The sequence below is a fragment of the Rutidosis leptorrhynchoides genome, chromosome 6, assembly GCF_046630445.1.
Source record: "Rutidosis leptorrhynchoides isolate AG116_Rl617_1_P2 chromosome 6, CSIRO_AGI_Rlap_v1, whole genome shotgun sequence".
Classification (NCBI taxonomy): Eukaryota; Viridiplantae; Streptophyta; class Magnoliopsida; order Asterales; family Asteraceae; genus Rutidosis; species Rutidosis leptorrhynchoides.
Window position 1 is genome coordinate 364,847,432 of NC_092338.1, and position 17,474 is coordinate 364,864,905.

General features: G+C 33.4%; 4 protein-coding genes across 4 annotated transcripts; all 4 read left to right on the top strand.

Annotated features, from left to right (window-relative positions):
* Positions 1–6,631: 6,631 nt before the first annotated feature.
* On the top strand, positions 6,632–8,298 carry LOC139854857 (uncharacterized). The gene is made up of 4 exons (XM_071844134.1): positions 6,632–6,805; positions 6,955–7,012; positions 7,115–7,810; positions 7,898–8,298. The coding sequence occupies exons 1-4, from the start codon at positions 6,632–6,634 to the stop codon at positions 8,296–8,298; spliced, it is 1,329 nt and encodes a 442-aa protein (XP_071700235.1).
* Positions 8,299–8,327: 29 nt separating this feature from the next.
* LOC139854858 (uncharacterized) lies at positions 8,328–8,804 on the top strand. Its single transcript, XM_071844135.1, has one exon. The coding sequence runs from the start codon at positions 8,328–8,330 to the stop codon at positions 8,802–8,804; it is 477 nt and encodes a 158-aa protein (XP_071700236.1).
* Positions 8,805–8,825: 21 nt separating this feature from the next.
* Positions 8,826–9,528, top strand: LOC139854860 (uncharacterized). Its single transcript, XM_071844136.1, has 2 exons — positions 8,826–9,275; positions 9,391–9,528. Exons 1-2 carry the CDS (start codon positions 8,826–8,828, stop codon positions 9,526–9,528), a joined length of 588 nt encoding a protein of 195 aa, XP_071700237.1.
* Positions 9,529–9,633: 105 nt separating this feature from the next.
* On the top strand, positions 9,634–10,029 carry LOC139854861 (uncharacterized). The gene has a single exon (XM_071844137.1). It carries the CDS (start codon positions 9,634–9,636, stop codon positions 10,027–10,029), a length of 396 nt encoding a protein of 131 aa, XP_071700238.1.
* The last annotated feature ends 7,445 nt before the right edge of the window (positions 10,030–17,474 follow it).

A 17,474-nucleotide genomic window follows, 5' to 3' on the forward strand; every position in this document is an offset into this window, starting at 1 on the left:
AACGAGGTTGCTGGTACGTCTGCTGGTAATATGGTGGAATATAAAAGAATTCTCCGGTATCAAAAGGGTAATCATATATATCAGGATTTATAGTAAGGCTACTTCGAATGAAAAGTCGAAGTTGATCTGCTGGAGCTGTGACAAAATTGGCTACTTTGAAAAGGGATCGCAAGGTTATTTTTGATAATAAATGCCAAAGGATCTGACGCGGCTACGTGTTACACTTTTACTCAATTGTAGAGAGTTTCTCAGGTGCATAACTATATGCATAATTTTTTTTATTTTTTATTTTTCCTTCTGTAGATGAAGTTCGGTTGGTTCATCCTCTCAATTGAGGGGTTTTCAAGAGTCATGAAAGGTTTAAACGCAGATTGTAATCATCAAATACAAATGAGGTTTAAGATGAAATCAAGTGGCAAACTTGAAGAATTGTTTAGTTTCATATGTTATAGTCAATATTTTAATTCATTTTAATTGTCCAATGTTGGTAGTCCACAGTTTATAGTCCACAGTTAGCAATTCAACAATTCATATATAATTTAGTATATAATATTCGAATTAATTAATACGTATCGTGACCCGTGTACATGTCTCAGACTCGATCACAACTCAAAGTATATATATTATTTAAGAATCAACCTCAAAACTGTATAGAGAACTCGATCATTACTGCATATATAGTGTCTATGGTTATTTCAAATAATATATATAGATGCGTCGATATGATATGTCAAAACCCTGTATACGTGTCCCGATATTTAAAGTGCGTAAAATAAATAACAGAAATTAAATGACGATAAATAAAATTGGGAGAATTAAAATTGCGATAATTGGATTGCGATAAATAAATTGCGATAATTAAAATGTAATACGAAATTAACAGTTAGCTAGGAACAGTTAGCTGGGATTTCGTTAGCGTGGATTCCTAAAAAAATTTCTCATAGTTAATTTGTTTATTTCTAACAAATTTTATTTTGTCCCATGTTTTCTTCATTATGCCACTTGTTGGATTCTGGTAGATCAAAATCCAAATATGAAATTGAATGAAAATTGTTATTTCGTGGTGAACGGATTTGTATATCGGTGGATGTAAGTAGGATAGTAAGCGATTATTGAATCAGATTCGAAGAATGTACAATGTAACTTATTAATGTGAAATATAAATATTCCTCGGGTATTACCTATCCGTTAAAATATTTTCACCATTAACAGTTTGTACTAAAGAATTTTTAATTACAATCTTTATGAAAATATATATACATATATATTTTCTTCAGATAATCATGGAGTTAATGAGTTAATGAGATATTAATCTCATTTGATTTACCGTTAGAACAAGAATATATAATCTCTGAAATATTAGAGATTACATAATTGCCATGTTCCGTGAAGATAAATGATATAGAACGATTCGTAGAACGAAAATTAATTGATGTAGAACAAGGTGTAAAACGAAGATTATGCTCGAGGTACAGACTGGGATGTTGAGGCATGGATTGTTGATGGTACTGGTGCTGTTACTGATGGTACTGTTAATGCAGGTGATGTTGCTGAAGCTGGTATGTTTTGCACCATACTTTCCAAGGCTACAACTCAAGCACGAAGCTTGTTGACTTCTTCCATTACTCCAGGATGATTGTCGGTCGGAACGAGTGGATGAATAAGGTTTAGAATTTTAGATAGAATATAATCGTGGTGAGATACTCTGGAACTGAGTGTGGAAATGGTGTTTCGTACTGATTTGCCGATAAGTGTTTCAGGTTCATCGCTAAGAGGTAAATTCGGTTGGTGAAAAGGATCGCTTTCTTCGCGTTTCCATTGATTAAGTCGACTACTAACTCATCAGATGAATTGGGGATGGATGGTTGGTTGACTCATTCCGGTGACACTGCTTTCAGAGCTTAGGTGAAACTCCATATCGGAATAGATGTCGAAATAACTATCGGAATAGCTATCGAAATCTGAGGGACTTGAACTGATTGTAGGATTCATCTCGTACGATTAGATAAAGGATTTTCGATAAGAAACAGATTATAGGATGTAGATTAGTACCCTGCAATACATAATTTACATATGCATATATAACACTAAAATCCCATAAATTACGGAGGAATCTACGGAAGCTGTCAAGCAAAGGTAACAATAACAGATACGCTAAGATATGAATTTATCTATACACTGTCTATGAAATAGAGGAAGTAAGACATGTCTAGACTAAAAATGATAAGCAGGTAACTTCCTAAGGATGATAAGCAGATGATTTCCGACTAGAAATGATAAGCAAAAATTTTGACATGCAGACACGGTCGAAGTCCAGACTCACTAATGCATCTAAACAACTATCAGTTAGACACACTAATGCAAGACCTAGTTCGCTAAGACCACCGCTCTGATACCAACTGTAAAACCCCGTCCTAATCCATCTGGACGAAGTCATCAACATTTGATCCCAGAGCGATGATCGACTCCAAATAATGTCCTTAAAATGAGCAAAGGCACAGCGGAAGATTTCTTTCATATCTGAGAATAAACATGCTTTCAAGTGTCAACCAAAAGGTTGGTGAGTTCATAAGTTTATCATAAAACAATAAAATTTATCATTTTGATAGACCACAAGATTTAAATCCTGCATGGTACAAATGGGCCCGAATCCTATACCCACCTGTAATGTACATGCTATATCCTTTAAATACAGTACATCTTTCTCGTGTACGAAACCATTTTCATAAATCATAGTAACCGTACACATATCTTGTGCACAAAAATAACATACACATAACCTGTGTATAAAATCTTTCTCTCGATATATAACATTCACATCAACTGGTGGCAATTATGATGTCCACATAATTCAATGGTGGCAATTATCATGTCCACATAATTCAATGGTGGCAATTATCATGTCCACATAATTCAATAATAATCCGCAGAACTTCTGTCTGCATAATAATTCATTCGAGGAATGTTTTGCTTGTGTCTATCTCGTCAAACATTTATAAAAGAATTTCATATATTTGCAGTTCAAAATATATTTCAAAAGCATTTAATAAAGCAGTTGTAAAAACAGCGCATGTATTCTCAGTCCCAAAAATATAAAGAGTAAAAAGGGAGCAAATGAAACTCACCTAATGTATTTTGTAGTAAAAATACATATGACTATATTCAACAATGCAGGGTTGGCCTCAGATTCACGAACCTATATCATTTGTATATTCATTAATATATATAATAGTAATCGAATAAGTATTTTTATTAAATTTTAATTTATATATTATGTATAGTTGATTTGTGTATATATTCAAATTAATTTATTATTTGTATAGTTATATATATATATATATATATATATATATATATATATATATATATATATATATATATATATATATATATATATATATATATATATATATATATATATATATATATATATATATATATATATATATATATATAATATAATATATATTTAGTGTTATATTTAAAATTGGTAGTTTGTCATTTGTAAGTATTTACATAAATAATCTTAATAAATTTGATATATATAGTTATATGAAGTTTTATTATAGTTATAGTATATGTAAAGAGTATATTTATGTATAAAATATTTATCTATTTGAAAGATAGTTTTTAATGAAAATAGTGATTTACTAATAATAATAATAACTTTATTAATAATAATGATAATAACTGTAGTTTTTAAATGAAACGAAAATTTTGATAATAATAGTAACGAACATAATACTTTTGAAAAAAAAAAATACATAATACTTAATGTTCATAATAATAACAACAACAATCTTTTTATTGTTAATGTTAGTATTTATAATGATACTATATAATACTATTACTAGTAAGGATAATAATGTTAGTAGTAACAATATTAAATAATAAAAATCCTAATTGTAATTGTAACTATAATACTTATATTAATAATTACAATAATAATAACTCTTAATGTGATTAATAATAATAATACTTCTAACATTTTAGGAGTAACAACAATTATCATAATATTAATAACAACAACAACTAATAATAATAATAATAATAATAATAATAATAATAATAATAATAATAATAATAATAATGGTAATGGTAATGATAATAATAATAATAATAATAATAATAATAATAATAATAATAATAATAATAATAATAATAATAATAATACAAGAAAAACTACCTCAAAAATATGCCCAAAAAGAAATATTGTTACCCTGCCAGGGTTTGAACCCGTGACCACCCAGTTACGCACACAGCATCCCAACCAATTGCTCCATTTAACACTCCTGATAACACCTCATCCCATATATATTTTTTTTTAACCCGAGAATTTCATCACCCTTCTTTAATCCAGAAATTTTTTGAATCCACTAACACAATAAACTTGGCCCAATGAATCAAGTTTAAATGGCCCAATCCTATAAGACAAGTCACGGCCCAACTGCATTATTAGTCCACGAACACCACCTCAATCCAGCTTCGATATTTTTTTTTATGGGGTTTGCTTTTGTAATAGAATCTTTGGAACGGTAGTAGGCAAATACAAGTCATTTTCCATAATCATAACCGATAGAAAGATGGGTTCCTAATGCCACAAACTTTGAATAAAATACTTATAACTTTTAAAAGTGAGTGGTTGGTTTTCTTTGGCCACCAACTTGGCACTTGCGGTTTAAAAAAAAAATATAATAGCAGTACAATAATTTGGACGCCCCTATTACACTGTTCAAACACTTCATGGCTTTCTAAGGATTTATATAATCTAAAGTATTGTAAGTGGGTTTGTTGAGTTTTAACTTTGTAGACTAAGTATTATGAATTGTCCCATGGTCGGCCATCAGAGGGAGGAAATAAAAAAAATGCCTTTAACCCCTCTATAAAAGTTATTCCATGCCCCTAATCATCCTCATAATCTCAACACCAACATAATCACTATCATTTAGTCATATAATATACGGTATGACCATGGTTTTCGATCACAACATACACAGAAGTAGGAGTAGTTGTTCAGCAGCGAACAAGGCAGGAAAAGAGAGGTTCGTAATGGTGGTCACCGAAACATAAAGGCTGCTGTTACAGTGAGAAAGATTGCAGGTGGTGTCTCACGTATAAATCGTGATAAAGCAGAACCCATGCAGCAGCACATGATGCAAGTTTAAGCTGACTGAAACAAAAAAAAAAATCACGCGTATAGTGGGATTGAGGAAGAAAATAAATAATTAAAGAGATGATGGTATGTGCAGCAGAAATTAATCGACTTAAACCACATGATTCGATCAAGTGTGATGTTGTGACTTTATGTTAGAGAAACAAGAATCTGAAGTGGTTTAGTTTGGGTTTATGTTTTGGTGTTTGATCAAAGACAACGAATGAAAAGAAAAGAAGAAAAATATGCTACACAATATAATGGTAATGAGGATGGTTGTGGTACATAATCATAATAGTCGCAACAATTATGAATCGATGATATGATGGTAGCAAGTGTGTGATCGACTAAAGAATTAGATGAAGGTGATAATTAACATAATTGAGTTGAAGGTGGTGGTTGTCATAAAATAGAAATGGATGTTTTGAATAAAAATATGAAGAATAGAGTCGACATACGATCTTCTGTTTAACTTTTGACTTGTTTGTGATAATTCATTTGGTTTTAGTCATTGACTGAATTATAGTACTTATGACCGATCTTAAATTGTTGTGTAAAGATTTTTGATGGGGACGTATAACAACTGGAGATAGGAATAACGAATTTTTGGTCACGAAACAAATGAATAAAAATAAAATAGATGAAAATAAAATAATAGGTTCGTACTTGTTGGATTCCAATTGGAATTTGTTTGGTTTGTAATTCGATTATGACGTGTAACAAATTCAGACAACTAAATCAAACTAAATCAATCAGCAGAGAAAAATCAAATAAAGATAAAAATATAGAAAGTGATGTGTAACTTATTCTGATTCCAAAATCGTACTATGATTTTATATAATTATTATTATTAATTATAATTATAATTATATTAATAACAATCTAAATACAAATAATAATAATGATAATATAATATTAATATTTATAATACTAATAAGAGTAATAATAATAATTCATATTAATCTTAATGAAGTAAAAAAAATATTAATGATAATTATAATAATAATACTAATTATATTAATAATAATTATATTGATACCAATTATAATAACATTAATAATAATATAATAATTTATATATATCATTTATCATATTTGTATCCTAATATTATGAATCATGATATTAATATTAATATTTATTTTAAGAATGAAAGTAAAAATATTATAATATATATATATATATATATATATATATATATATATATTTATATATATATATATATATCCTAATCTCTATATATATTTATTTATTTAATTACAAACAATTGTTCGTGAATCGTCGGAAATAGTCAAAAGAGAAATTGATTACATAAATATAGTTTCAAAATTTTCGAGACTCAACATTATAGACTTTGTTTATCGTGTCGAAACATCTAAAGATTAAGTTTAAATTTGGTCGGAAATTCCCGGGTCATCACAGCTGGGTCGTCTATTTCAGCAGTATGTGGTGACGGCATATTGCAGCATCGAGCTCGACCGTATGGACTACATCAGAAACAAGCAGAATGATATACGGGCTGAGTACCTTTCAGGGTTGTATGACGCAATCGATAGCGGTGATAAAACTCGTTCTGATGTCGGTAGCATAAGGATTCTTCCTGCTTCGTTCACTGGTGGACCACGTTATATGTACAGTCATTATCTCGATGCTCTGGCAATTTCTCGCGTTTTTGGAAACCCGCAATTTTTGTAACTTTCACGTGTAATGTAAAGTGGCCTGAAATTCCTCGGTATCTGAAACCTTTTCCTCGCCTATCGCCTTTAGATTGAGCTGATATAGTCGCTCGTGTGTTCCACATGAAGGTCAATGAGTTTATAAACTTTTTAAAGGACGAGCGGCCTCTTGGCCATGTTCGCGGAGGTACTATTGCACACCCAGAATTGCAATTTCCTCTTTACTTCATGAATATTACATGTTTTGTTGTTGCTAATTGACTAACACTATTCTCTTTACGTCTTGCAGTTTTGTATACGATTGAATTTCGGAAAAGAGGGCTGCCACATTGCCACACTTTGGTTTGGGTTCACTCCTCGGTTTCTGCAGCTATGAGGGACAATTTAGACGACTACATAAGTGCGGAACTGCCTGACCCCAGAATTGATTTGCCCGATTACGCAGTCATATCTGCAACTATGATGCATGGCCCATGTGGCCTTGCCAATAAGTGGGCACCATGCACGCAAAATTTTTCATGTTCAAAAAAGTTCCCAAAGAAATACATTGACAAGACGTACTTTGATGACAACGGTCGTGCTCACTACCGCAGGCGTAATACCGGTATATATACAACGCGTGCCAGTGTCCACCTCGATAACGACTACATTGTTCCTTACAATAGACTACTATGTATGACTTTTCAGGCTCACATAAACGTTGAATGTTGTAGTACGACGAGTCTCATTAAATACCTCTTCAAGTATATTTCAAAAGGTACCGACCGTATGGCTATTCGTATAGCAAAACCCATAGGTAGTGGCAGCTGCCAATCTCAGCAGCAGACGCAACCGATTGATGAAATTAAAAACTTTATAGATGCTCGGTTCATTTGTCCTCACGAAGCCTGTTGGCGGATTTTTAACTTCCCGATTCATCATCGGGAACCTGCTGTCCAGATTCTAGCTGATCATCTTGAAAATATGCAGCTGGTAAAGTTTCCAGGCAAGTAACCCCTGCGTGCTATTGTTGAAAACAGCGAAGCCAAAAAAACCACTCTCACTGAGTGGCTTAATTATAATGCATCTTCAGTTAACGGCAGCCACCTTACATATTTGGATTTCCCGTCCGAATTTGTTTGGTACCAGTCAAAAAAAAGTTGGCAGCGCAGGGCAAACCTAAAGAAACCATCAATTGGCAGGATATCGTATATACATCCCGCCTATGGAGAAGCATTTTTTCTAAGGATGCTTTTGTGCCATCGAAAGGGGTGCAAGAGCGTTGAAGATATTAGAACAGTCAACCAGGTCCTTCATAATACATACCGGTCTGCGTGTGAAGCGGCTGGGTTACTCGGTGATGATAGAGAGTGGTCAGCGGTACTAGAAGAAGCATCTGTATCTGCCACGTCGTCTCAGTTACGTTCTCTTTTCGCGCACATTTTGTCTTATTGCACTGTTACGAACCCATTTGCTCTTTGGGAAAATCACTAGAAACTAACGGGTGATCTGCCAATTTAAATATGTCCCACTTGCATATAAACACCGATGACCTACATAACTTTGTCCTGTATGAGGTAGAGATCATTTTGAACCAATGTTCGAAATCGATTTCCGATTTCGCATTACCGCCACTGCCAGCTGACCTGCTCGCAGATTTGGCAAACCGTCTTATCATGGAAGAGAGAAACTATGATTGTGCAGTTTTAAATGCTGAACGCCTAGAACACGAACGTCAAATGAATTCGAAACAAAAACAAATTTACGATCTTATAACAAGCTCTTCATTGAATGAACAAACTGAACATGTATTTGTATACGGGCACGGTGGTACCGGGAAGACATTCTTATGGAAAGCCATAATCACAGCACTGAGATCTAGAGGTAAGATAGTTCTTGCTATTGCATCATCTGGCATTGCATCTTTACTTCTATCTTCGGGAAGAACCGCACATTCTCAATTCAAACTGCCGCTGGTCATAACCGATGAATCGATGTGAAACGTCATGAAAAGTACCCAGATGGCGACATTACTGCAGAACACGGACCTTATTGTATGGGATGAGGCGCCAATGAATGATAAGCGCTGTTTTGAAGCTCTTGATAGGAGCCTTCGAGATATTTTAGGAAACACTGAAGAATTTTTTGGGGGTAAGTCTGTGATACTTGGTGGTGAATTTAAACAAACGTTACCTATTCAGACAAAAGGAGGGAAATCAGCTATCCTTGGTGCTTGTATTACTACTTCACATTTGTGGCAGCGATTCAAGGTTTTTATACTTACAGAAAACATGCGACTACTTAGGCCAGGGCTGACACCATCAATGAGGGTGAAGAACGCAGAATTTTCGAAGTGGTTGTTGAGGGTAGGAAATGGTAAAATTGGTGAGCCTGACACAGAAGACCCGTTGAATAGTTGTTGGGTACAAATACCTGACCAGTTCTGTATTCCTAATGATGAAAATGGATTGGCAAATCTGATTTCTTTATATACCCTCGTGAATCACTAAAAAATCCATATGCAGTTGACCTGCAGCAAAAAGCAATTGTCCGTCCCAAGAATGACGCTGTTGATACGATAAATAGCTTAATCTCGATATGGTTGATGGTCCAGTTACAACTTACTGCAACTACGACACTCCAAATCCACATGGAAATGACGGTGGTGAGTCGGAGTTGCTCTACCCTGCAGAATATCTAAATACGCTGAACTACCCTGGGTAGCCACCACATGAGCTGTATTTAAAAAAGGGTGTACCAGCTATTCTACTTCACAACATTAATATAGCAGGTGGGCTTTGTAATGGCACCCGAATGATAATTATGCAAATGTTAGCCATGTCAGTGGAAGCTAAAATTATTACGGGCACCCGCGTCGGTGAGAAGCTCTTTTTCCCAAGAATGAGCCTTATCTACAAGGAACCAACGTTGCCGTTCATTCTGAAGAGACAACAATTCCCGTTAAAAACCTCATACACGATGACTATAAACAAAAGCCAGGGTCAATCGCTCAACCAAATTGGAGTTTATCTACCGAAACCTCTATTTGGTCACGGGCAGCTCTATGTTGCGCTATCGAGAGCTACATCACTAGGCGGTTTGAAACTGCTAATTAAAAAACACGAAGACCACGGGCCTAATGTAACCAAAAATATTGTCTACACAGATTTTTTGTCCGCAATTACCGACTTCGAGGCAGCACCACCTGCCCGTTCCACCTGCTAAAGAAGACCACAACCACAGATGAATTATGTATATAGTTAATATATATTTATATTTAGTGCAAATTATTTCCTTCCTTTTGATATTATGGTACAAATAACGGGACTTGGGCAACTAATACCGGGTGATAGATACAGAACAATTGCAACGAGAATCTATCGTAAATGGGTGACTTACAGTTATCATAACCAGGCTCCAACTAGTTACTGTTGCATGCTTATCGAAGAAATGGTATTCGCGTCTTACATCTCTATTAACCTGTTTTTCTCTTTTATTTATACCGTCTGCTTGATGCTCTTTACATGGTGCATAACTACCCTATGCTTGTGAATATGCGATACAATGATAAGGAATATTTTGATGAACTTATGCACTTGAACAAGGTGTATGTGGTAACAAACTTCTCGACTCATGCTACAACTCGGTGGGAGAAAATATTACCAGGCCCAACGACATTGTCGTTTGATTACAACACAAATTTTGAAGAGCTTCCATTTGCAGACTATCCTGATCATTACTTCCAATTTGTAGCTTATAATCAACTGCGTACACGTGTCCCGAGCACTACTGTTCTCGCTGGTATGTTTTGCATAATAATTTATGATTTAAAATTAAGTTCTTAAACATACATTCATATGAAATGCGCGTGAACAGACTACATTGGCTGCATTGATCGCCTTGAAGACCCAGTGGTCATCAGAGATGTTAACCACAAACAGCTTATAAGAAGAACAATCGACCTCACAAATCTTGAGTAAGCCATCATTTACCAAATAAAAATAAATAAATGCATTGTTTGGGATTTTCTTTATTTACTTTGCAAAATTTCAAACACAACAGCATTTATTAAATAGAATGTGTTAACGGGAATAGACTGACTTGCTTTTCGCAACACGAGTAACCCGCAAGAATTACTTCTAACGAACAACGGATTTTTTTCCCTGTTTTTTTAGCATGTATTTCTGACTAACAGTTTGGTATGCATTTGTGTGCAGTGGTGACACAATTCAGCTAACTCTCTGGAATGAGCTCGCAACTGCTTTTGACTCGAACGCATATGACGCTATGGAAAAACTAGTTGTTTTGGCAGTCAGCTCGTGTCGACCTAAGCTTTACCGTGGCATCTAACAATTAAAAACACAGTCTTTGTAATTACTACATGTAATTGTTATGCTCCCATTAAATAACTTTATAACCATTTGTTGCCTGTTTTTTCACTTTGTTTTGTAAAAGGGGAACTCCAGCTTGGTTGTACCCAGGTAACACATTGTTATTTTAATCCACCAATACCAGAATTTAATGACTCGATAGATGAGTAAGCATTGCCTTTTAACCTAGCATCATATGGGTTTTTAAAAATACCACTGGCTGCTAATTTACATCGAATATTGGTGCAGCCACCGAGCGCGTTATTTGGCAAACCCACCATTGATCATCAACCGACAGAGATCAAGGGGACATGGCAATAGAACAATTTCGCAACAGATTTGCCCTGCAAGAACTTCTGACCCACAACTTGAACAACTACAGGGTAAGTGCGATACTCTATACTGCATAACATATTTTATCAATTCTTTAGCCTACCATTAAATATTTCTAAATATTAACTATTAATATATGTAAAAAAAAATTATCCAGAATGTAGATTTCACTTGTGAAGCCACCATTGAACAAGTGTGTAGTGACCCGAACTTTTCCATGTTTATATATATTAATTGGGATTGATATTTACATGATTAAATGTTTCCAACATGTTAAGCAATCAAACTTGTTAAGACTTGATTAATTGAAATATGTTTCATATAGACAATTGACCACCCAAGTTGACCGGCGATTCACGAACGTTAAAACTTGTAAAAATGACATGATGATATATATATGGATATACATATGGTTAACATGAGATTATGATAAGTAAGTATCTCCATAAGTATATTAACAATGAGTTATATACATATAAACAAGACTACTAACTTAAGGATTTAGAAACGAGACATATATGTAACGATTATCGTTGTAACGACATTTAAATTTATATATATCATATTAAGATATATTAATATATCATAATATCATGATAACATAATAATTTAACATCTCATTAGATATAATAAACAATGGGTTAACAACATTAATTGAGATCGTTAACTTAAAGGTTTCAAAACAACACTTACATGTAACGACTAACGATGACTTAACGACTCAGTTGAAATGTATATACATGTAGTGTATTTAGATGTATTAAAATACTTTTGGAAGACTTTAAGATATATATCAAAACACTCATACTTAACGAAAATGGTTACAGTTACTTTTCCATTCTTTTCTTTCATCAAGAATTCTAGTCGTATTCTTACCCGTATTATACACAGCTTCAGAACGTACTTACTATGAGTATATACCAATAGGAACTAGCATGGGATTCCACTCTTGATTATGTCATGTATGACTAATCAATTTTAACTTCTACCATGAGCTAGTCAACTAACTAGAACTCCTTTTAACCCCACTCACCACTCACCAATTACCACTCATCATTCACTCCATTTCACTTCCAATTCTCTTTCTAATTCTCTCTCAACACACACATACACACACACTATTATGAACGTATTTTTATAGTAGTTAATTATCATCTTCATCAAAAATCACTTCAAGAATCAAGCTATAATCATCATAGGAAGAACACTTCAAGAACACTTCAAAAATCCCTTCAAGTTTACTAATTTACTTCCAAGCTTTCTAATCCATTCCAAGTAATCATCTAAGATCAAGAAACCTCTGTTATATACAGTAGGTTATCTTTCTTATTCAAGGTAATATTCATAACTATAAACTATCTTAATTCGAGTAAAAAATCTTACTTGAACTTGTTTTTGTGTCATGATCCTACTTCAAGAACTTTCAAGCCATCCAAGATCCTTTGAAGCTAGATCATTTCTTGTCACTTCTAGTAGGTTTACCTACTAAACTTGAGGTAGTAATGATGTTCATAACATCATTCGATTCATATATATAAAACTATCTTATTCGAAGGTTTAAACTCGTAATCACTAGAACATAGTTTAGTTAATTCTAAACTTGTTCGCAAACAAAAGTTAATCCTTCTAACTTGACTTTTAAAATTAACTACACACATGTTCTATATCTATATGATATGCTAACTTAATGATTTAAAACCTGAAAACACGAAAAACACCGTAAAACTGGATTTACGCCGTCGTAGTAACACCGCGGGCTGTTTTGGGTTAGTTAATTAAAAACTATGATAAACTTTGATTTAAAAGTTGCTATTCTGAGAAAATAATTTTTATTATGAACATGAAACTATATCCAAAAATTATGGTTAAACTCAAAGTGGAAGTATGTTTTCTAAAATGGTCATCTAGACGTCGTTCTTTCGACTGAAATGACTACCTTTACAAAAACTACTTGTAACTTATTTTTCCGACTATAAACCTATACTTTTCTGTTTAGATTTATAAAATAGAGTTCAATATGAAACCATAGCAATTTGATTCACTCAAAACGGATTTAAAATGAAGAAGTTATGGGTAAAACAAGATTGGATAATTTTTCTCATTTTAGCTACGTGAAAATTGGTAACAAATTTATTCCAAACATAACTTAATCAACTTGTATTGTATATTATGTAATCTTGAGATACCATAGACACGTATACAATGTTTCGACCTATCATGTCGACACATCTATATATATTTCGGAACAACCATAGACACTCTATATGTGAATGTTGGAGTTAGCTATACAGGGTTGAGGTTGATTCCAAAATATATATAGTTTGAGTTGTGATCAATACTGAGATACGTATACACTGGGTCATGGATTGATTCAAGATAATATTTATTGATTTATTTCTGTACATCTAACTGTGGACAACTAGTTGTAGGTTACTAACGAGGACAGCTGACTTAATAAACTTAAAACATCAAAATATATTAAAAGTGTTGTAAATATATTTTAAACATACTTTGATATATATGTATATATTGTTATAGGTTCGTGAATCAACCAGTGGCCAAGTCTTACTTCCCGACGAAGTAAAAATCTGTGAAAGTGAGTTATAGTCCCACTTTTAAAATCTAATATTTTTGGGATGAGAATACATGCAGGTTTTATAAATGATTTACAAAATAGACACAAGTACGTGAAACTACATTCTATGGTTGAATTATCGAAATCGAATATGCCCCTTTTTATTAAGTCTGGTAATCTAAGAATTAGGGAACAGATACCCTAATTGACGCGAATCCTAAAGATAGATCTATTGGGCCTAACAAATCCCATCCAAAGTACTGGATGCTTTAGTACTTCGAAATTTATATCATATCCGAAGGGTGTCCCGGAATGATGGGGATATTCTTATATATGTATCTTGTTAATGTCGGTTACCAGGTGTTCACCATATGAATGATTTTTATCTCTATGTATGGGATGTGTATTGAAATATGAAATCTTGTGGTCTATTATTATGATTTGATATATATAGGTTAAACCTATAACTCACCAACATTTTTGTTGACGTTTTAAGCATGTTTATTCTCAGGTGATTATTAAGAGCTTCCGCTGTCGCATACTTAAATAAGGACGAGATTTTGAGTCCATGCTTGTATGATATTGTGTAAAAACTGCATTCAAGAAACTTATTTTGTTGTAACATATTTGTATTGTAAACCATTATGTAATGGTCGTGTGTAAACAGGATATTTTAGATTATCATTATTTGATAATCTACGTAAAGCTTTTTAAACCTTTATTGATGAAATAAAGGTTATGGTTTGTTTTAAAATGAATGCAGTCTTTGAAAAACGTCTCATATAGAGGTCAAAACCTCGCAACGAAATCAATTAATATGGAACGTTTTTAATCAATAAGAACGGGACATTTCAAAGTGGGTGGAAACAGAGACTGGTATTACAAAAGCTACAGCGAATGTTTGTTGAAAGTCATGGAGGTCATTGAAGCTCCCAATAATTACACATGCCGGGTGCACGGTACCAAACCAACCTACAAACCCACGTAAGAACACCTTGCAGCCATAATTTTTTCCTACTTCACTACATAATAGATGACTATTTTATTTAATGTGTTTCAGCTACTGTTTCAAAACTATTGTCAATGACACATCAACTACTGCATTCTTTACCTTTTTCTCAGACGCGGGTGATATAATTGTTGGAAGCACTTGCAGTGACCTCATAACAAACAGAGGTTATGATCAGCTTCATGAACTACCGCCAATCATAAGGGCCATAGAAGGGCAGAGGCACACATTCCAGTTCCACTACAACCCTCAATCAAGGAAACTGCACCCAGAATTCATTGTCACAAGACTTCTTGACGAAATCCCAAACGAAGTACCAACCGTTGATGTGTCTGACACCTCCACAGAAGTCCAGAACTTACCAACAGGTTCGCCTTCTGCGTAGTTATGTCTTTCTTCATTGTACTCTATCCTTGATTTCATTACTGCCGTCACTTTCGCAGCCTATATTCAGTTTTATTTTATAACATGTAACCTGCACTCATAGATCTTATTCCTACACAGCTGAAATTTCTACAGTCACCACAACGAGCACGACTTTACCAACTGTCCAGTTACAGAAGCAGGAGCAAACAAAGAAAGGAGAACCAGAAGAAGGGAGTTCAAAGAAGACAGCTAAGCGAACTTTATTCCCCGAAGACTCCAAGAAAGGTAACACTGGAGCAAAGAGAAAGTGTGGGAGCCTTTAGGCCTGATCGCAGGTGGGGTAGCAAGCACAATCAGCAATTTCTTTTGGTTTGACGACTGGAAGTTTGTAAACCAGGTTACTTGGTGCTGTTTTGCAAAACTTTTTATCCCGAATGTTAATTATGTGTATGCTTGCTGGAAACTTGGTTTGTGTACTTCTATTTGTAATCCTTAGCTACTTTAGGATGTAGATTATCGTTGTCTGTTAACTTCCTGATCCTTTGTTAAACAATTTGATCTGTAAATTATGGTATTTATGTATTGGTGTATTTCTGCAAATTTCCATTAGGAAATGCAGTCTTTTAAGTGAATATGCTGAGTCAGGTACTTTCAGCATGTCTGTGTAATTAGTTGCATTCTGTTTGTTGTCTTTATGGATTTACTGCTTCTAACGAATACCTAGAATGTGCGAGGGTAAATAAACTTTCCAAATCATTAGATTTATCAAATTTCTATCATATATGTCTAGCCGCGTAGCGCGTACCTTCAATCTTGTTAATATCGATAATGATACTAATAATAATAATTATTATTAGATAATAATAACGACGATAATAACGATGATAGTAATAATAATGATCATTTTAATAATACTACTAAAATTAATGATAATTCAGTTGGCCATATCTTTTAATCCGTACATCGAAACCATACGCTTTCTAAATGAAAAGTTATTAATTTTTCACCAGCTTTCCAACGACATGTATATCATATACCTTATCTCAATAGCATACGTATCAAATTCGTGATTTATCATAAACTATTTAACGATGAAACTAAGCATACAAACATGCATAATCATATATACTCGAGCACTAGTCAGGGATACACTATTAATATATAAAAGATAGGATATGAATGCTCACGTATCAATATTGTGATTCAATATTGCAAGAAAGTACGTAGACGGAGATTATAAACACTAGTTTGACCTCACGAGCTATACCCCCAAACCATACCCATATCCTCCATAGCTATAACCCATAATTTCCTTAGCTCTATCCCATTCGAAAAACCCGTTTTGAAAAACATGCGAGCAGAACCTCATCGTAGTATGTTATGTATAAATAATAATAATACTAATACTTTACTAATACTACTAATAATAAGACAAATAATAATATTAATCTTAATAATAATAATAATATAAATAATAATAATAATATATTTAATAATGTAAGTAATAATATCACGGAATAATATTGATATGTGTGTGTGATTAAGCCTGAACTCGCTCGAATTTATAGAACTTGCCTGACCCAGCATGCCATGCGATCGCATGGCTCCATGGTGTTTTTCCCATGCGACCGCATGGGTCGACTTTACAGTTATGATTGCTTAACTTACATTGCCGACACACGTTTTTATTTATATATAATATTTAATCCTTATAATTAATTAAATATTATATTTAATTCTCGTGCATAGTTGACTGGTAATTTTAGTTCCAATGACTCGTACGTTGTAGATTGACCAAAGTCCCGGTTCCGGTTTCTCGAACTCATTTTCGTACGCTTAGAAAACTTGTATTTTACATTTCGCGACGTGTACCTTTATCAATAATTAGACTTGATCATCGATAAACTATATTACTCGAAGTATTACTTTTACATTTGAGTGTTGTGGTCATTTGCTTCTATAAATCGACGTCTCATTATATATATGTATATAATAGTAATATTTTAAATAAAACGTT